This window comes from Cherax quadricarinatus, chromosome 14 (assembly GCF_038502225.1).
Source record: "Cherax quadricarinatus isolate ZL_2023a chromosome 14, ASM3850222v1, whole genome shotgun sequence".
In the NCBI taxonomy this organism is placed as follows: Eukaryota; Metazoa; Arthropoda; class Malacostraca; order Decapoda; family Parastacidae; genus Cherax; species Cherax quadricarinatus.
This window is the reverse complement of record NC_091305.1, coordinates 16,604,349-16,626,251: the sequence shown is the minus strand read 5'-3', so window position 1 is coordinate 16,626,251 and position 21,903 is coordinate 16,604,349. Positions and strand designations below refer to the sequence as shown.

At 39.3% G+C, this 21,903-nt stretch overlaps 1 protein-coding gene across 1 annotated transcript in view; it reads right to left on the bottom strand.

Moving 5' to 3' along the window:
- Positions 1-21,903, bottom strand: part of LOC128698605 (probable ATP-dependent RNA helicase DDX43) — a 100,834-nt gene that overhangs the window by 73,093 nt on the left and 5,838 nt on the right. The window contains exons 3-4 of the mRNA XM_070085021.1: positions 20,059-20,219; positions 18,527-18,636 (exon numbers count right to left, since the gene is read on the bottom strand). Coding sequence (XP_069941122.1) covers positions 18,527-18,636; positions 20,059-20,219 — 271 coding nt within the window. The remainder of the gene's footprint in view (positions 1-18,526; positions 18,637-20,058; positions 20,220-21,903) is intronic.

The window sequence follows — 21,903 nt, the reverse complement described above, 5'->3', positions numbered from 1 at the left end:
CATAAAATATGTATTACTTATTACCAAATTTCTTTCTACACATAGCTCAATTAAAGGCTCCCCATTTACATTTACCCCTGGCACCCCAAAATTACCTACTACTCCCTCCATAACATTTTTACCCACTTTAGCATTGAAATCCCCAACCACCATTACTCTCACACTTGATTCAAAACTCCCCACGCATTCACTCAACATTTCCCAGAATCTCTCTCTCTCCTCTACACTTCTCTCTTCTCCAGGTGCATACACGCTTACTATAACCCACTTTTCACATCCAATCTTTATTTTACTCCACATAATCCTTGAATTTATACATTTGTAGTCCCTCTTTTCCTGCCATAGCTTATCCTTCAACATTATTGCTACTCCTTCTTTAGCTCTAACTCTATTTGAAACCCCTGACCTAATCCCATTTATTCCTCTCCATTGAAACTCTCCCACCCCCTTCAGCTTTGTTTCACTTAAAGCCAGAACATAAATATATCTTTATATTATACAAATTTTGATTCATTTATAATATTCTACTTTACAACTATGAAATAATTACTATCCTACTGTACAACTATGATATACTCCTTAGTGTTAAGTAGACTCTAAACGAATAATGTTAAGTTGGCCCATAATGCCTAGGCATAACAGAGGCTCTCTTTGCATTGCAACCACTATTGTAAATACAAAATCTCAATGTACTGTTTGCAAAGACAAATAAATGCTAAATGTAAAAATTGAATAGGAAAAAATCTAACAAAATACCAAGCACAAACATCCATCAGACTACCTCATAGGTACCTACCCAAATACGGTATTCCTAGCTCCAACCAACCCCATTGAAGTTACGCTCATCATAAACACCCTTAAAAACAAGGCAGGAGACTTAAACAACTTGCCTGCTTTTATGTACAAAAAAGCTTTTCAAGTACTGTCACCAATTATTGCAATGTTCTTTAACAAATCCATTGAATCATCTAGCTTCCCAACAATCCTCAAAATAGCGAGGGTCACTCCGATCCATAAAGGTGGTGACCAAGCTGACTTGAATAACTATAGACCAATATCTAACTTACTACTGCTCTCTAAAATCTTTGAAAAATTAATTCATAGACGGATCTATTCCTACCTCGTTTCACACAGCATATTAAACCCTTGTCAGTTTGGATTCAGGAATAATAAAAGCACGAACGATGCTATCATACACATGCTAGAACAAATATATACCGCACTTGAAAAGAAAAGTCCCGCTGGGCATTTTCATTGATTTACGTAAAGCTTTTGATACAGTCGACCGTGAACTGCTGTGCTCCAAATTAATGCACATTGGTATCAGAGGCTAAAATCATACCTTAGTAACAGAACTCAATATGTGTATGCAAATGATGCAAACGCTTCCACCCAACCAATCACAGTAGGAGTCCCACAAGGAAGCGTCCTTGGACCACTCCTCTTTCTCATCTACATCAATGATCTACTGAATGCATCACAGCTACTCAAACCCATATTATTTGCAGATGACACTACATATGTCTTTTCCCACCCAAACACAGTCATACTAGCAAACACAGTCAATGCTGAATTACAGAAAATATCTGCCTGGATGATGACTAACAAACTTACCCTGAGCACTGATAAAACCTATTTCATTCAGTTTGGAAACAAAGCTGCAAATGATCCAATTAACATAATGCTAAATGGATCATCAGTCACAAGACTCTCGGAGGAAAATTCCTAGGTATCCACCTTGACAGTAGCTTTAAGTTCTGGACACACATACAACAAATCACCAAGAAAATCTTCAAGACTGTGGGCATACTATCAAAGATAAGGTACTACGTTCCACAATCGGCTCTCCTGGCACTGTACCATTAACTCGTATACCCTTATCTTACATATGGAATTTGTGCATGGGGATCAATAACATCCAATCACCTAAAACCCCTAATAACCCAGCAAAAGACAGTAGTAAGAATGATAAATTCCCACTCCCGCCAGCATACTCCACCAATTTTCAAAAGTCTGAATCTGCTCACCATTAACAACATCCATACTTATTCATGTGCCTACTACATACACAGAACAATACACGCAAATATAAACCTTCCACTCAAACTTCTCACCAACCTAAACAGGGCACATGACCACAACACAAAACACAGATCTCTTTGATATACCTCGAGTCCATATCACACCGTATAAAAACTCTATGCAGTGCTGTATGACTCTTTTGGATTTATTGTTTAACATGATTTTGTTTTTTAACACGGGGGCTGTTTCCCACCGAGGTAGGGTGACCCAAAAAGAAAAAAAACACTTTCATCATTCATACATAATCATTGTCTTTGCAGAGGCGCTCAGATACGACAGTTTAGATGTCACTCCAAACAGCCAATACCCCAAACCCCTCTTTTAAAGTGCAGGCATTGTACTTCCCACCCCCAGGACTCAAGTCCAGCTAACTGGTTTCCCTGAATCTTTTCACAAAATATTACTCTGCTCACACTCCAACAGCTCCACATCCCAAAAACCATTCATCTCCTTTCACTCCTATCTAACACGCTCATGCACCCTTGCTGGAAGTCTAAACCCCTCACTCACAAAACCTCCTTTACCCCCTCCCTCCAACCTTTCCTAGGGCAACCCTTACCTCTCCTTCCTTCCCCTGCAGAGTTATACACTCTCCAAGTCATTCTGCTTTGTTCCATTCTCTTTAAATGACCAAACCACTTCAACAACCCCTCTTCAGCCCTTTGGCTCATAATTTTAGTAACTCCACACCTCCTCCTAATTTCCACGCTATGAATTCTCTGTATAATATTTACACCACACATTGCCCTTAGATGCATCTCCACTACCTCTAGTCTCCTCTTTGCTGCAGCATTTACAGCCCATGCTTCACACCCATGTAAGAGTGTTGGTACCACTATGTTCTTGTACATTTCCTTCTTTGCCTCCATGGATAATGTTTTTTGATCTCCACAGATACCTCAAAGCACCACTCATCTTTTTTCCTTAATTGGTTCTATGGTTAACCTCATCCTTCATAAACTCATCTGCTGACAAGTCAGCTCTCAAATATTTTAATACATTCACTTCTTCCATGCTCCCTCCAATGTGATATCCAGTTTTTCTTTATCTAAATTGTTTGATACCCTCATCACCTTACTCTTATCGATGTTCACTTTCAACTTTCTACCTTTACACCTTTACCTGGGACCCCAAATGATGCTTCAGGAAAATTATTTTAGAAACTGCTTTAAATGTTTCTGTTTCTGCCTTGTGTGACAGTTTGTTTATAGTTATTTTAGTCAAGAAAGCACTAATGATCTCTGACCTATATTGGCCTTTAGGGGTCATATAGTCAGAGATCATTACCTCTTCTTCAGTTTTGAATACCTTTATGCAGCTTTCCTCCTCCACTCTTCATTCCCCTTCCTTGACCACTCAGCTTACTCAATCCTCTCCTTGCTTCTAACAGGGTAGTAGCAGGGAGGGTTCACACAACTCCAGTCTTCTCATCACTCTTATTTGAATGCCCTAGATCTTCATTTGTGGTTCCTTTTGATGACTGTATTGAAATGAAGATATTTTCAGTCCTGAAACCTTTCTCAACCTATCTTTTAGATCCAGCTAAGCCTGTCCTTTGTTTCCCTAGGTTACATCTCTTTCGCACCCTATGTCATTTCCTATAAAGGCAAATAACAAGGCATAATTACAACTTTTCTAAGTGGTAATAATATCTTCGTAGATTTTAAACCAAGGCTACACATTCTTAGATACCTAATTGAAAAATAGACATTGTTAAGCCTGTCTACTCCAGCCACTTCCTCGTGTGCCTCCTTATACATCAAGCTAGAAACATATGGTCACATGTTTAGTTCAACAAAGACCATACCAGTTTTACTTCAGATACTTTTTCACTGCCCTGACATTTACTCTCTCCACCCTCTTCTGTGGTTTTTCCACTTTTAATGCAGATTCTCTGTGAATTCCTAACTGGCACTGATATTCTATACCTTCTGTGACACTACTCCCACTATTGCCATTGTCCTTTCCTCTACACCGTCTTACTCCCTCTACCGTCTCCCTTACCCTTGCTATCCAGCACTGAATGACCCACAGAAGCTTAGTGTTTTCCATGAGAATAATGATAATTCTTTCCAATATGATGTGCAGTATATACCAGTACTGTACTTGTTTGCATATATTTAGAAGTGTCAGGGGCCCGAGACTGTTCAACTGCCTCCCAGCACACATAAGGGGGATTACCAACAGACCCCTGGCAGTCTTCAAGCTGGCACTGGACAAGCACCTAAAGTCAGTTCCTGATCAGCCAGGCTGTGGCTCGTACGTTGGTTTGCGTGCAGCCAGCAGCAACAGCCTGGTTGATCAGGCTCTGATCCACCAGGAGGCCTGGTCACAGACCGGGCCGCAGGGGCGTTGACCCCCGGAACTCTCTCCAGGTAAACTCCAGGTAATAAAGGGCCCCAAAAAATGGAATTCATTACCAGAAGATATTAAAGTAACCCAGTCTGAAAATCAATTTAAGACTTCTTAAAAGCCACTTAATCACCCTAGACTAAATGCTAAATACTCAGTACACACTTACTCACCTATGTACTCCCACATCATAACTGAAACAATCACTTTGAACCTTTTATCCATTGTTGACAGGAATATAATTGAATCATTGTTTTCACAAAAGCATTTTAGAATATAAATATATCTTTGTATTATACAAATTTTGATTCATTTATAATTAATTTTCTACTGTAAAACTATGAAATAATAACTATCCTACTGTACGACTATGATATACTCCTTAGTGTTAAGTAGACTAAGCCTAAGATGTTAAGTTGGCCCATAATGCCTAGGCATAATAGAGGCTCTCTTTGCATTGCAACCCACTATTGCAAATACAAAATCTCAATGTACTGTTTGCAAAGACATAAAATAAATAAATAAATAAATAAACAATGACATTAGAGCTGATTTCCTCTACAGTGATACCTCTAATTTCACGAGTCTCTACTTTCATGAATTTTGATTATCGGCAACTTTTTTCGTCAAAATACAGTAAAACCCCAAGTTTCGTCCTTAATCCATTCCAGCAGCTAGGACTAACATCAAAACGTCCTAAAGTCGAAGTAATATTTTCCATAAGAAATAATTTAAATCCAATTTATCTGTTCCTGCTGTCAGGAGGCATGACAAAGTAGTACTTCAATATGACGCTATTATCAGCTCTACGGCTTATTTATCTATTACAATTTATCTAATATGTATGGTGTAGGAGGTAGGTTACTGAAAGCAGTGAAGAGTTTTTACGAGGATAGTGAGGCTCAAGTTAGAGTATGTAGGAAAGAGGGAAATTATTTCCCAGTAAAAGTAGGCCTTAGACAAGGATGTGTGATGTCACCGTGGTTGTTTAATATATTTATAGATGGGGTTGTAAGAGAAGTAAATGCGAGGGTCTTGGCAAGAGGCGTGGAGTTAAAAGATAAAGAATCACACAAAGTGGGAGTTGTCACAGTTGCTCTTTGCTGATGACACTGTGCTCTTGGGAGATTCTGAAGAGAAGTTGCAGAGATTGGTGGATGAATTTGGTAGGGTGTGCAAAAGAAGAAAATTGAAAGTGAATACAGGAAAGAGTAAGGTTATGAGGATAACAAAAAGATTAGGTGATGAAAGATTGGATATCAGATTGGAGGGAGAGAGTATGGAGGAGGTGAATGTATTCAGATATTTGGGAGTGGACGTGTCAGCAGATGGGTCTATGAAAGATGAGGTGAATCATAGAATTGATGAGGGGAAAAGGGTGAGTGGTGCACTTAGGAGTCTGTGGAGACAAAGAACTTTGTCCTTGGAGGCAAAGAGGGGAATGTATGAGAGTATAGTTCTACCAACGCTCTTATATGGGTGTGAAGCATGGGTGATGAATGTTGCAGCGAGGAGAAGGCTGGAGGCAGTGGAGATGTCATGTCTGAGAGCAACGTGTGGTGTGAATATAATGCAGAGAATTCGTAGTTTGGAAGTTAGGAGGAGGTGCGGGATTACCAAAACTGTTGTCCAGAGGGCTGAGGAAGGGTTGTTGAGGTGGTTCGGACATGTGGAGAGAATGGAGCGAAACAGAATAACTTCAAGAGTGTATCAGTCTGTAGTGGAAGGAAGGCGGGGTAGGGGTCGGCCTAGGAAAGGTTGGAGGGAAGGGGTAAAGGAGGTTTTGTGTGCGAGGGGCTTGGACTTCCAGCAGGCATGCGTGAGCGTGTTTGATAGGAGTGAATGGAGACAAATGGTTTTTAATACTTGATGTGCTGTTGGAGTGTGAGCAAAGTAACATTTATGAAGGGGTTCAGGGAAACCAGCAGGCCGGACTTGAGTCCTGGAGATGGGAAGTACAGTGCCTGCACTCTGAAGGAGGGGTGTTAATGTTGCAGTTTAAAAACTGTAGTGTAAAGCACCCTTCTGGCAAGACAGTGATGGAGTGAATGATGGTGAAAGTTTTTCTTTTTCGGGCCACCCTGCCTTGGTGGGAATCAGCCAGTGTGATGATAAAAAAAAAAATATAAATAACAAAAACCTGATATACACCCTAGAATGAATAAAATATGTCATTACGTATGTGGTGGCGGGGTAGGACAGTGATTTCTCCTTCAGACATGTTAGTATAAGAGAACATGGAGTTTGTGAAGCAAACTGCATTAGATCACTTGTTTCAAAAGAAAACTATAATGTACAAATGAACTGGTGTATGTACACCATTTACATACCTTGCAGAAGATAGGCTGAGCAGCTTGTGCTGTCAGGAGTTTATTTCGTTTCGTCCTTTTTCTATCGATTAATCGCTTAATTGCTACACTTTTAATGCTATTCTTAATGCTACACTTTGTCACTGAACTTATCTGCATTAAACTCCAAAACCTGCACCTGTGCTGGTGTGCAGGAACACATTAAAATCACTAAGTGTGTGTCATTAGTCTTGAAGATGCCATATTAATATTATATTATATAATAAACACTATGTAACATAAATTAACATAAATATGAGATGTTTTTCCAGTTGGCTTGATGGAGTGAACATAAACCATTTGTGTCCAGACTGCTAACAACAACTGGTTTGCTTACAAAACTCAGCAAACTTTCCACACACTCATGTATTCATCTTGTTTACTCACCTCTCACTCTACATTAAGACTACAAATATTTTAAGGTAAGTAATGAGTGTACAGTACAGTGGACCCTCGTTTTTCATAATTAATCCGTTCCATGAAGTGTGACCATTTTCGAAACCATCTTCCCCATAAGAAATAATGTAAATACAATTAATCCATTCCAGACACCCAGAAGTATTAAAACAAAAATTTCTTTTACATGAAATATAGATGTAGTACATACACAATACAATGGGACATGATGAATGAAACATTAACAGCATAACACTTACCTTTATCGGCGATTCTTAGTGTATGGAAGACTGGAGGAGGGGAGAGATTGGATTATTTACTGTTTGGAAGGGGAATCCCCTTCCATCAACACCTCAGATACCAAGTCCTTCTCTGGGGTTACTTCTCTTCTCTGTTTCTTAATGCCACTAAGGCCCAGCTTTAGAGTCACTGGAGCCCTGTCTTGCAAAAAGTATCCAGAGAGCTCTGTTTCTGGCATCTCTTTAAAACTTCCCTAAAATGGGCCAAGACTGTCACTGTACAAGTTGCCGATATGGCTTGCAACAGCCTTGTCAGGGTGACGTTTCTCAAAAAATCTTTCCATCCTACCCCACATTTCAAAAATCTCCTTAATTTCCTCCTCCTCTGCAGCAATATTCTGAGCTGCAGTCTGTTGCTGTTCCAGCTGAAGCTCTTGCAGCTCCTCAGTGGTTAGCTCTTCATTGTGGTCCTCCACCAACTCTTCCACATCCTCCAAACTCACATCCAACCCCATGGAACTCCCCAATGCCACAACAGATTCCACAACTGCCATAGGCTCATCAGGATCAGCCCCAAACCCTTCAAAATCCCTCTTGTGGACACAATCTGGCCACAATTTTCTCCAAGCAGAGTTCAAAGTCCTGGTAGTCACTCCCTCCCAAGCCTTACCTATAAGGCTTATGGAATGGAGGATACTGAAGTGATCTTTCCAAAACTCTCTTAGGGTCAAGTGAATGTCTGAGGTCACATTAAAACACCTTTGAAACACTGCTTTGGTGTAGTTTTTTTTCAAGTGTGAAATGACTTGCTGGTCCATGGGCTGGAGGACAGGAGTGGTATTAGGGGGAAAGAACTTTACTGTGATGAACCCAAACTCCTCCAGAATTAGGTCATCCAAGTTTGGAGGATGAGCAGGTGCATTGTCCATTAGCAAGAGGCACTTGAGATCCAATTTCTTTTCCAGGAGGTAATTCTTCACACTGGGGCCAAACCCTTCATTGAACCACTCGACAAAAATTTCCCTCGTGACCGATGCCTTATTATTAGCTTTCCAAAACACAAACAATTTACGTACTCTTCATAACGCTGTTTTTCTTGAAAGCTCTGGGATTTTCAGAATGGTACACTAGCAGCGGCTTCACTTTGAAATCCCCACTAGCATTACTACAAAACATGAGCATCAGCCTGTCTTTCATAGGCTTGTGTCCTGGCAGTCCTTTTTCCTCCTGAGTAATGTAGGTCCTCTTTGGAATTTTCTTCCAAAAGAGGCCTGTTTCGTCACAATTGAACACTTGTTGGGGTTTTAATTAATCAGTCTGTATGTACTCTTTGAATTCATTTACGAATTTTGTAGCTGCAATTTTGTCCGAACTGGCAGCCTCGCCATGCCTTATCACACTGTATGCCACTACGGTTCTTAAATCTCTCAAACCAGCCTTTGCTGGCCTTAAATTCACAAACATCAGCACTCATTGCAGGCAATTTCTTTACGAGATCATCATGCAACTGCCTAGCCTTTTCACAAATAATCTCCTGCTAATTGTTTCTCGTTGATCCACACCAACAGTAACTTCTCAACATCTTCGATTACTGGCAATCTCATTGTCAGCATATTTACCCCCTTCGCAACAATAGCTTCCTTGATTTCCTTTTTCTTGGCCACGATGGAAGCTATGGTTGTATGGGGTTTCTTATACATCCTGGCCAGTTCAGCCACACGTACACCACTTTCATATTGTTCAATGATTTTTTCTTGAATTCAATCATATTTCTCACCTTCTTTACCAAGGGCCTGGCACTAGGAGCTTTCTTTGGAGCCATGGCAGCTTATTTAGAAGTTGCAAGCACTAAAATGAATGGAATATTATGAAATATTTCGTATGAACAAGTGAGGGGACCGTCACTCACTGGTAAACAATGCCACACTGGCTGGGAAGGGAGTGTGAGGCGGCTCAGAGCCATGAGTATGCGTCCGGGACGAACGACTATTTGTGAGTCAAACGACGATTCGCGCGTCAATGTTTTGACAAAAATGATGTTACAATTTTCAAAAATTACAACTTTCCAGCCTCACGATTATCAAGGGTCCACTGTATATGCAGTTTATCACTCTAGGGCACTTTAAATGCCTAGTAGTATATAATGTGTGAGTGGGGTAGCCAGATGGAGGTTACAGACCTACCACACACTGATATGTACCTACCAACCTTACTATTCACCTTGCACTCTATATTAAGACCATTAAGACTACAAATATTTTGAGGTAAGTAATGAGTGTACTGCATATGCATTTTATCACTCCAGGGCACTTTAAATGCCTAGCATATAATGTAATGTTCACTCGAGGAGAAAAAAGACAGAGAGACTCATGGCAGCTGCACGGGGAGGCGCTCAGGCACGGGCAGGTAGACAGGTCTGGTATGTGGGACGAAACACGGGGCACAGTGCGAAACTGGAGACAAAATTTAGCCAAAAAAACAGTTCTAAACTCGAAGCGTACGATACTCAGAGCAGACAAAACTCAGGGTTCCACTGTATAGCCTCTATTTTCATGATTTCCCTCTGTATTCGGCAGTCGTACGGAACATGTCCCAGTGGGCCGTGCACACACAAAGCCTCCCATACACCATTCAGAGTTAGTTTGGCATTGTTTCTTGGCGAGTGACCATCATCCCACGCATTCATATGAAACATTTCATAATTCATTGTTTTTTGGACTTGCAACTGCTAAATATGCCACCATGAGAGCAAAGAAAGCTCCTAGTGCAAGCCCTTTGGTAAAGAAGGTGAGAAACACCATAGAATTAAAGAGATTGTAGAAAAATATGAAAGTGGCATATGTGTGGCCGACCTCGCCAGGATGTACGGGAAACCCCATTCAACGATCACTTCCAATGTGGCGAAGAAAACGAAATCAAGGAAGCTGATGCTGCAAAAGGGGTAAATATGCTATTAAAAATAGACTGCAAATAATCAAAGATGTTGAGTAGTTGTTGTTGGTGTGGATCAACCAAAAACAGTTAGCGGGAGATAGAATAATGAATTTGATAATTTGTGAAAAATAAAGGCAGTTGCATGCCGATCTCAGAGAAAATGCTTAGAACAAGTACTCATGTTAGTGAATTTAAGGCCAGCAAAGGCTGGTTCGAAAAATTCAAGAAGTGAAGTGGCATATACAGCGTTGTAAGGCATGGCAAGGCTGCAACTTCAGACAAACATGCAGCTGAAAAATTCATGCATGAATTCAAGGTGTAGGTAGAGGATGAAGGATTCCTCCCCCTACAAGCGTTCAATTGTGACAAAACACGCCTCTTTTGGAAGAAATAGCCAAAGAAGACCTACATCACACAGGAGGAAAATGCACTTCCAGGACACAAGCCTATGAAAGACAGGCTAACTCTCTTGTTCTGTGGTAATGCTAGTGGGGATTTCAAAGTGAAGCTTTACTGGTGTATCACTCTGAAAATCCAGGTGTATTCAAGAAAAACAGTTTCAAGAGTAAGCTGTGTGTGATGTGGAAGGCTAACAATAAGGCATGGGTCACAAGGGAAATTTTCCTTGATTGGTTCAATGAAGTGTGGTCCAAGTGTGAAGAAATACCTCCTGAAAAAAAATTGCTACTCAAGTGCCTCCTGGTAATGGACAATGCTCCTGCTCATCCTCCAGACTTGCATGACCAATTGTTAGAGTTTAGTTTCATCACAGTGAAGTTCTTGCCCCCTAATACCACTCCTCTCATTCGCCCATGGACCAGGAAATCATTTCAAACTTCAAAAAACTCGACACCAAAAGCAATGTTTCAAAGGTGCTTTGATCTGACCTCAGACACTGAACTGACCCTAAGAGAATTCTGGAGGGATCACTTCAATATCCTCATTTGCATAACTCTTATAGATAAGGCTTGGCAGGGAGTGACTTCCAGGATGATGAACTCTGGAGAAAAGCGTGGCCAAAATGTGTCGTCAAGAAGGATTTTGAAGGGTTTGAGGCTGACCCTGTCAACCCTACACCTATTGTGGAATGTATTGTGGCATTGGGGAATTCCATGGGGTTAGATGTGAGTGGCGAGGATGTGGAAGAGTTGGTGGAGGACCACAATGAAGAGTTAACCACTGAAGAGCTGCAAAACCTTCATCTGCAATAGCAACAGAACACAGCCGAAGAAATTGCTTCACAGGAGAAAGAGAGGGAGGGAAGAAGGTGCCTTCTTCAAAGATTAAGGACATCTGTGCAAAGTGGAGTGAGGTGCAAACATTTGTGGAGGAACATAACCCTAAGAAAGCAGTTGCAAGCCGTGTCAGCAACATCTTAAAGAGACACCAGAAACAGAGCTCTATTGAAATATTTTTAGTGCAACAAGGGTCCAGTGACTCAAGCTGGTAGTAGTGCCATTAAAAAACAAAGAAGGGACCTACCCCGGATAAGGACTCAGTACCTAAAGTCTTTATGAAAGGGGATTCCCTTCCAAACAATAATTATTCCTCCCTCTCCCCTCCTCCCTGTCTTCCATACACCAACAACAGTCTTCAATAAAGGTGTGATGTTAAATGTTAATTTATACATATTATTAGTGCTTTATATTTATTTGTCATTCTTTCCTGTATGTAAATCTATATTTAATCTCTTAAAAAAGTATATTTTGTTAATACTTTTGTATGTCTGGAATGGATTAATTGGATTTACATTATTTCTTACGGGGAAAATGGTTTGAATTTTCATAAATTTCGACTTTCGGCAGAAACTCTGGAATGGATTAATCACGAAATTAGAGGGTCCACTGTATTTTGCTTATTACAATATACAGTATACTACTGTATAAACATTTAAAAATACATATACCAGAAATATTATAAAGGTGCAAAGGTGACATTAAAACAATATGAAACATAGTTGACACAAACCCACTACCATTATAGTATGCTGCTCACTTAGCAACGAATTCATTTACTGACGTGTTCTTAGGAACGGAACGCAGTCATTAACCCTTTCAGGGTCCCCAGGCCCTCTCCCAGACTTGTTCTCAGGGTCGCCCAAATTTAAAAAAAAAAAATGATTTTTTCTTATAGGAAGATAGAGAATCTTTTCCCGATCATAATGACACCAAAAGTATGAAATTTAACCCTTTGAGGGTCGACAGGCCCTCTCCGAAACTCGTTCTCAGGGTCGGCCAAATTTCAAAAAAAAAAAAATTATTTTTTCTTATGAAAAAATAGTTTTTTTTTCTAAACATTATAGGATAAACAAAAAAAATTTACCATCAATACTTACGGAGATATGGATGCATGAAGTTTGCAGAAAATGAGCCGCGTATGGCAACAGCGGCGACTGCCGCTCACCCGGTAAACTTTAGTTTACTTGTATTTGAAGGTTTGTTGTTTTTTTCACTATTTTATTTTTTCACATAACTTATGTGGCCTATGAGACCAAAGTAAGGTGCAATGTACATATATACACTCGTTGTATACAACACAATAAGCACACAAACATAATTATCAATATATTGTTTACAAAACTTGTTTACAAAAACAAACAATACAAAACATTGTTTATTATTATTGTTCTATAATATATATACCAATATACAGTCACTGAACATATTCCTATTAGTTCTGCAGCTTGTGGAACTCTGAAACATGGTGTCATACACAACGGTGTTTTATCTTTCTCCCTCATTCTATCTCTTTCAATCTGTCTCTCTCTTTCTATCTGTCTGTCTACCTCTGTCTCACAGGTACACATAAATACAAGTATACATAGTATAAATTACCTAGGATAACCCAAGAAACCCAGACAAAGTGCTATACTCTGCTTGAAGATGTGAGTAAAAGTGATGACACAGTCTTGTGGCTCTCTGAGACAGAGAGCTAGACGGATAGACAGGGAGCTTGACAGACAGGCAAATAGACAGACAGAAATGTTAGTATACCAGCAAAAACAAAGGGAGGGAGAGGTTTATCTCATCTTTTGGCATCAGCTCTACCCTCATTTACCCTCATCAAACGTCAGCACTTATCAGATGTTATCTCCCCTTATCTTGTTACTGTCATGGGTGAACATTTATTATTACCTATTATTATTATTATGTATTATTATTATGTATTATTATTATTATGTATTATTATGTATTATTATTATTATTATGTATTATTGTTATCATTACGTATTCTTCTTCTTCGTCCTCCTCTTCTTCTTCCTCCTCCTCCTCCTCTTCTTCCTCCTCCTCCTCTTCTTCTTCCTCCTCCTCTTCTTCTTCCTCCTCCTCCTCCTCTTGCCTCCTCCTCCTCTTGCCTCCTCCTCCTCTTGCCTCCTCCTCCTCTTGCCTCCTCCTCCTCTTGCCTCCTCCTCCTCTTGCCTCCTCCTCCTCTTGCCTCCTCCTCCTCTTGCCTCCTCCTCCTCTTGCCTCCTCCTCCTCTTGCCTCCTCCTCCTCTTGCCTCCTCCTCCTCTTGCCTCCTCCTCCTCTTGCCTCCTCCTCCTCTTGCCTCCTCCTCCTCTTGCCTCCTCCTCCTCTTGCCTCCTCCTCCTCTTGCCTCCTCCTCCTCTTGCCTCCTCCTCCTCTTGCCTCCTCCTCCTCTTGCCTCCTCCTCCTCTTGCCTCCTCCTCCTCTTGCCTCCTCCTCCTCTTGCCTCCTCCTCCTCTTGCCTCCTCCTCCTCTTGCCTCCTCCTCCTCTGCCTCCTCCTCCTCTGCCTCCTCCTCCTCTGCCTCCTCCTCATCCTCCATTCTTGGAACAAGTTTGAAGAGCTTGTAGTTCATAATCACTATCACTATCATCACCAATGCTCACATCTGAGTCTGGGATTTTGGAAAATAGGAGTTTCCTCTTTGATTCTGGTACAATTGAACGTGAACAAGATGGCCCAGCACCAGAGGTGGAAGGCTGTGGGTTGTCTGGGTTTTCCTCACTATTACCCATATTATGGTCATTAGTTTCGGTCAAAACCTCACCAGAACCTTGAAACTCATCTTCACTGTCACTTCCATCTGTATTAGAACTGTCACTGGGAACAAAAGTGTCCCAATTCGCCGAGGAGTGAGGAACTTCTTACCGCGAGGCACGGTGGAAATTGTGTACTATGATGGCATTCCCACAATGCACCACTGGGTGCCAGATTTTTTTCCTACTGCGCACACCCACCACACAGACCCATTCTCTCACATCTAGGCTTATCAGCCTTTTCCTGTGAGATTTGAGGCCGCTAGAATTTATGCGTACTAGTACGACAAAAACCCCTACGCGTAAGACGTACTAGTATGACGAAAACCCTCAAAGGGTTAATGGAAAACTTACGGAATTATGCTCTTGCGAAGTTAGCGGTCTCGACGATGTTTACACAGCGGCGATTTTGCCCACTTTGAGCCCTATTTTCGGCCAATTCCAGTGTACTAGTCGACAAAAATCATAACTATTTCGCTAGAACTCCATTTTTTCTATCGAATGAGTACAAGAAACCACCCATTTACCGATTTCAACTATCCAATACAGTGGTAAGAATTTAGCAATTTTGCCAATTTCACACAAATTTCAAAAGATGCCAATTTCCAAATAGGGTCAAGAATAAACAAGGACATTCCTGGCACTAAAATAACATTTTCTCTGTTCATTAGTCACGTCCCCACGCCCCTCTTACATTCTTTTGCTTTCCACTTTGAATTTTTATTCTCACAAAAAATAGAAGATTTACTGCTATGCAGACTACTGCATTAGTGTAAAAATGGTATAAATAATATCGGCGCACTTGTGAAAGAATATTAGACTCACCAGTTGACGTGTATTGGACGCTTAGCACGATTTGTTTACTTTTGAACTTTGGTAAAAATCGAACATTTCTGCTACTTTGAGCTCAATTTCAAGATACTTTTCATTGTGAAACCAGTCAAAATCATCTCAATTTCTGTAATATGTCTTCCATTCTATACAAAGAGACCAGGACAACTAGAATAAAACAATAAATACCACATGAAAATACTGTGCAAAGTCGCTGTTTTAAACCAAAAACAGTTTTTTTTTCTCATTACACAGTGTGCTGCAGGATTTTTTTATACTGCGCACACTGACCACATAGACCCATTCTTTCATATGTAGGCCTACCAGCTTTCTCTTGCTAGATTTGAGGGTGCTAGAATTTGTGTGTACTAGTACGTCAAAAACCCTGGTACGTAAGCAGTACTAGTACGGCCGAAACCCCAAAAGGGTTAAAATAACATCAAAGATGGTTGACACAAACCCCACTACCATTATAGTATGCTCCTCGCTCAGCTACAAATTCACTTACCTAAATGGTCTTAGGAACAGAATTCCGTCATTAAGTGAGGAGAGGCTGTATATATACTAAACTGTCGACATTTTAAAATGAGTAGTACTTGAAATATTAGGTAAAGTACAATACATTATTTTTCTAAGTATAAAACTCAGGAGTTTGGCAACACTTTACAACAAGGGTAGATTTTTATGAGATGATAAAAGTACAACACACAAGATAAAGCAAAGATATTCAAGCATGACAGTTTTTCAAGGCACTATCAAATCAAAGAGCCGTAAAACTAGATCTTCTCAAATATCCGATCTTATAAATCAATAGATATATTTTGTGAATTAACATTAGCAAATTTTTAATTTTGCACCCAAACCAAATTACATGTACTAGCCTGTAATCATATTTATGTAGTACAGTAATCCTATTCAACATTTTTTTTATTTTACTCCATCTATACATGTATAAAAACTTAACTTTCTCTGTCTATTTTCCCCATTTTAGTTTGTTGCCCCAAGAAGCAATTTAATGAATTGATTTGGCTCTAACTCTGTAGAAAAATATTTTTTCTTCTTAACTTTTACACTATTTAGTCTTCAGGCAGTTTGTAAATCATCTTCATTTTTATTTCTTTCCTTCAATAGGGTTTGTCTGTCTTCACAGAAATCCTGTTTTCTTTATGCCCCCTGACTACTAAGTAATTCTTCCTTATCATGATGATGGGGAAGTGTTAAACCCATGGTGGTTATACAGCAGCACCTGGGAATGGCAAGAGGTTCAATCCAAGGGGCAGAAACTTCCAATTCCTTCGATAAAGAATCCTTCACCAGCAACGAGCCACCCTGAGAATTCTTTTTGCTTTACCTATTTGAGCATTCATCAGTGACCATAATGTTATCCTTTTCAAATTTTGTGTAATTATTTAAGAGGGTTTATAGTGGCAGGGGGGCAGATAAAGTTGTTTTTGTGTCTTGGTAAGGTTTCACATGAACAACTTTTTATTTCAGAATCAATGCTAGTTTTAAAGTTATTTTAAACTTTCTAGATACAGTATTCCTTACAATCTTTTCCAGCAATCTGCACATTACACTCATTAAGAACACCTGTAGTTCAGGGATTCTTCCACGTCACTTTTTTAACATTAGTGTCAACTTTGCTATCTTCCAAATTTTTGGCATTCACTTGGGTAAAAATGCTTAAATGACATTCTTAGAACAATCATCATTTATGCTGAAGTTTTTTTATGTTCAGATTTCTGGACATTCAAATTACAGTGGACCCCCGGTTTGCGATATTAATCCTTTCCTGAGAGCTCATCGTAAACCAAAATTATCAAAAAGCGAATCAATTTTCCCCATAAGAAATAATGGAAATCAAATTAATCCTTGCAAGACACCCAAAAGTATGAAAAAAAAAAATTTACCACATGAAATATTAAGTTTAATGCACACAAACTGAAGAAGACATGCACAGTTTGTAGTACTCTACTAACACTAGAATACATGACACTTACCTTTAATGAAGATCTGGTGATGATTGATGGGATGGCAGGAGGGGAGAGTGTCGAACTTATTGTTTAGAAGGGGAATCCCTTTCCATTAGGACTTGAGGTAGCAAGTCCTTTTCAAGGGTTACTTCCCTTCTTCTTTTAATGCCCCTAGGACCAGCTTGAGAGTCGCTGGACCTCTGTCACACAACAAATCTGTCCATAGAGCTCTGTACCTCCCGTTTTTTACGATTTGTCTAAAATGGGCCACAACATTGTCATTGTAATAGTCACCAGCACGGCTTGCAATAGCTGTGTTAGGGTGATTCTCATCCATAAAGGTTTGCAGTTCAACTCACTTTGCACACATTTCCTTAATTTTTGAAGTAGGCACAATGGATTGAACAACTGGCATAGGCTTCTCAGGGTTAGCCCCAAACCCTATAAAATCTTTCTTAATTTCCATACTAATTCTCACCCTTTTTACCACAGGGTTGGCACTAGAAGCTTTCTTGGGGCCCATGGTGACATATTTTGCAGAAGCAAGCACCAAAAACAGTGATAATATGGAATGTACCGAATGTATCCTTAGATGCAAGCACACTGGCTGGCTTGTAAACACTGGGCCACACGTGGACACGTCTCGGATGAATCGTGTATACTGGGTTTTTTTAACGGGAATCGAGGCAAAATTTTTGCGTTAAAATGTACCGAATACCGGATGTATCGGATACCAATGCCATCGTAAACCGGGGGTCCACTGTACAAAGAAAAATCAAGAATGTAATTGCAGTTGATTGTAAATTTGAAGCGACTGTACAAAAGCCTCACTGGCAAGTTCAGAGATAATGCCGGAAGCCAAAATAATAATGAACTGCCATTTTACAATGGCTTGCTAGTACTGCCCTAGGCATTTAACAGAGTAATATTATAAAAAGAAGTGGAAATTGACTACAAACTATAAGGCGTTAACAAAAATTTTAGAGGTTACTTTTTATGAACAGAGTTGCAAAAGAGCCACAGAAGCTTAGCACACACCCCACACCTTAGAATTCAGACTTACAGAGGGCTTTATGGATTCTGGTAGGGCATGAGCCACTATTATTCTCAGTATGGATTGCCTAACTTTCCTCTCATTCTGTGTGTTACATTATCATTCATACTACCTAACCACTCATCTTTTCACTCGCCTCTAAATTTTCCTTGATCTGACCTTGATATACATTTCAAATTATTCATAAAACTTGTTCATCAGATGAATGCAGGATACCTCTTCAATTATACAAGCTCCCTTACTCCAACAAAAATGTCATTAGATAAGCAAGTCATATGGTCCTATAACAATGCCATGAACCCTGCACATTTACAAACCTGAAATCTTGAACTTCCTTTTCGCTCATCAATTTCACTTCAGGATCTTCTATGTAAAGGGTTTTCTGTAAAGGTGGAAGATGAGCCCAACGCTCAGCTTCAAACTTGTCCTAAAGGAGGTAAATCAAAATACACAAAATTAAAAAAAAAAAAAAAAGGTATCCAAAAAAACATACTGCATTTAATCACCACTCTGGTCCAGTTACTATACATTGTCTAACATGAAAGAACAGGCCTCCATAAGCCTATGTTGAAGTTACAGTAGTAATACCTATGCTACAAGTGTTTCACCCAACAATTTCTAAAAACAGCACTTACTAGGGGACTAACTTAAAGCTTGGTCAAGTGACAATGCAAACTAATGAGAATTTATTTTTCCAAAGTAATAAAACAATGAAAGTATACCAAGTGCAGCCATTAAAAGCAAGTGCTGTGCAACAGTTTAAAATACAACCTTAAATGCTTGACCAAATGGGGTGCACCCTTCTCATGTCACTTGCTTCCTGGTCCAAAGAAGGCTATTAAAGATAATGGTTAGTACGTAAAATGCACTTGAAAATTTAATCAATTTGAAGCAAACAAATTTATAAAGCATATTCAGTTATTGAAGAGAAGGTGAGGGCGTTTGATTCTTGAGTAACCTGTCATGATGGATTTTACACAAGATGCTGTTGTAGATAGCCAAAGATACATACATACCCTAAACGACAAATGGATATAGTGTTCACTCTGGTAAGTTTATTCAGGTATACACAAATACAGTTACATAGATTATCATACATAGCAGCATATGTGTAGAGAACCTAGGATAACCAAAAAAGTGTCAGTGGGAGTTCGGGTATAGTAGTGAATCTTTGTAAATCTTTTTACTTTTTTATTTTAATCAGAGGTAGAGGTAGGGATAATGTACCTAAACCTCCATAGAAACTAATCTTTCTTCTTTCAACAAACCGGCCATATCCCACCGAGGCAGGGAGGCCCAAAAAGAAAAACAAAAGTAATATCACCATTATTACATTGCTTATTTGCATTTTAATTCTTCTGAATTTATGTCTCAATTCATTAAATGCTAAATTTCACAAAAAACTATTAGATATAATTTTATATTTTAGTATGTATTACATTTATATACACTTTTTTTTTATTTTTATATCATTAGTATTAATCATAGCTTATGACTGCCCAAAAAGCCGTGCATAACCACGGGCTTTTCCATGTAAGGTAAATACAGTGTTGCTGTTTAGGACAACTGGATCAGGGTTTGAGGTGACAATGGTGAAATTATCTGCAAATAATGTGCAAGAGTTGCCATATATTTGGTAGGTTACTGATATAAGGTAGAGCACCTAGAATGCTGCCTTGTGGCATCCCAATATTTATGAATAGGATTGGTAAAAAAAAGAGGAGAATCATATTCATTGAAAAGGGCAATAAGAAATATAAAATATGGTAGATATGATTGAAGACCAAGTGCTTTGACAAATTTAAAATGATCCAAAATTTATTGCAACAACATGAGAGTTTTTACTTACATTCGCTTCATAAACCGAGTCCCAGTCAATCAGTTGTTCGACTGGTGGTTCATAATTACTTGTATCTGTATCTTTCTTTCTATATTTATCTTCATCTTCATTCCACCCAGTGCCTGCTTCCCTATTCCATTGCACTGGGACATATGTGCAGGGCCTGCTGTCTACATATATCTAATTTTAGTACATATTCATTTTATGAAAAGTTCAGTAAACCCTCTATTTAGCACACCTCAATATGGGCAAAATCCACTGGGTCAACTGATTTAATTCATTGATTACAGAACTGTCCATTACTGTTCCAATTATGGCAAAACAATATCCGCCTCGGATGCATTAACAGTCACCTTACCCCAACATCCTCCTATTAGTCTGTTACACTAAGGTTTGCTGTACTATTCCAATACTCATGAAATATATAAGTTTGAAAACAGGGCTGCAATCAAGAAATGGCAAAATTATGTAAAACAAAAATTATATTGAGAAATGTGATGAAAAGATCTTATTGAAGGTAGCCAGTTATAAATTTCACAACCTGTCCTCTGAACAATTTAGTCAGCATATTTAAGTAACATACAATACATATATAAAAAGATCACACAAATGTCTACTAAAATTATTGCCAAAACTTTTATGTATAATTCATCCGCATTCACTTGAAACTTGTAAAAATACTTGTAACATGTAAAATGCTGACACTCTCATTGTAAGAGTAGTATATGTAATTGTTAAAAAACCAGTTATTGAATTCTAATAACTATTTTAGCTGTACGTGTATTTTAATATATAAAGAATGATTATTTTAATTAAGGGAAAATAATTAATTCACAGAATTCAACATAATGGCACTTGAGGAATGGGAGGCATTCAGGTTCAATCCAAGAAAGGGAAGAGAAAATCCAGAATGTTGTTTCAAGAGCCCCTTTATCAAAATCAAAGCACCATCCTTGAAGGGAATGACATGAATAAAAACTATCTGAACTCAATTTTTTCATTTTTTTTTTTTTCTTTTTTTTTCAACAAGTCGGTCGTCTCCCACCGAGGCAGGGTGACCCAAAAAAAAAGAAAGAAAATCCCCAAAAAGAAAATACTTTCATCATCATTCAACACTTTCACCACACTCACACATTATCACTGCTTTTGCAGAGGTGCTCAGAATATAACAGTTTAGAAGCATATACGTATAGAGATACACAACATATCCCTCCAAACTGCCAATATCCCAAACCCCTCCTTTAAAGTGCAGGCATTGTACTTCCCATTTCCAGGACTCAAGTCCGACTATATGAAAATAACCGGTTTCCCTGAATCCCTTCACTAAATATTACCCTGCTCACACTCCAACAGATCGTCAGGTCCCAAGTATCATTCGTCTCCATTCACTCCTATCTAACACGCTCATGCACGCTTGCTGGAAGTCCAAGCCCCTCACCCACAAAACCTCCTTTACCCCCTCTTTCCAACCCTTTCGAGGACGACCCCTACCCCTCTTTCCTTCCCCTATAGATTTATATGCTTTCCATGTCATTCTACTTTGATCCATTCTCTCTAAATGACCAAACCACCTCAACAACCCCTCTTCTGCCCTCTGACTAATGCTTTTATTAACTCCACACCTTCTCCTAATTTCCACACTCCGAATTTTCTGCATAATATTTACACCACACATTGCCCTTAGACAGGACATCTCCACTGCCTCCAACCGTCTCCTCGCTGCTGCATTTACCACCCAAGCTTCACATCCATATAAGAGTGTTGGTACTACTATACTTTCATACATTCCCTTCTTTGCCTTCATAGATAACGTTTTTTGACTCCACATATACCTCAACGCACCACTCACCTTTT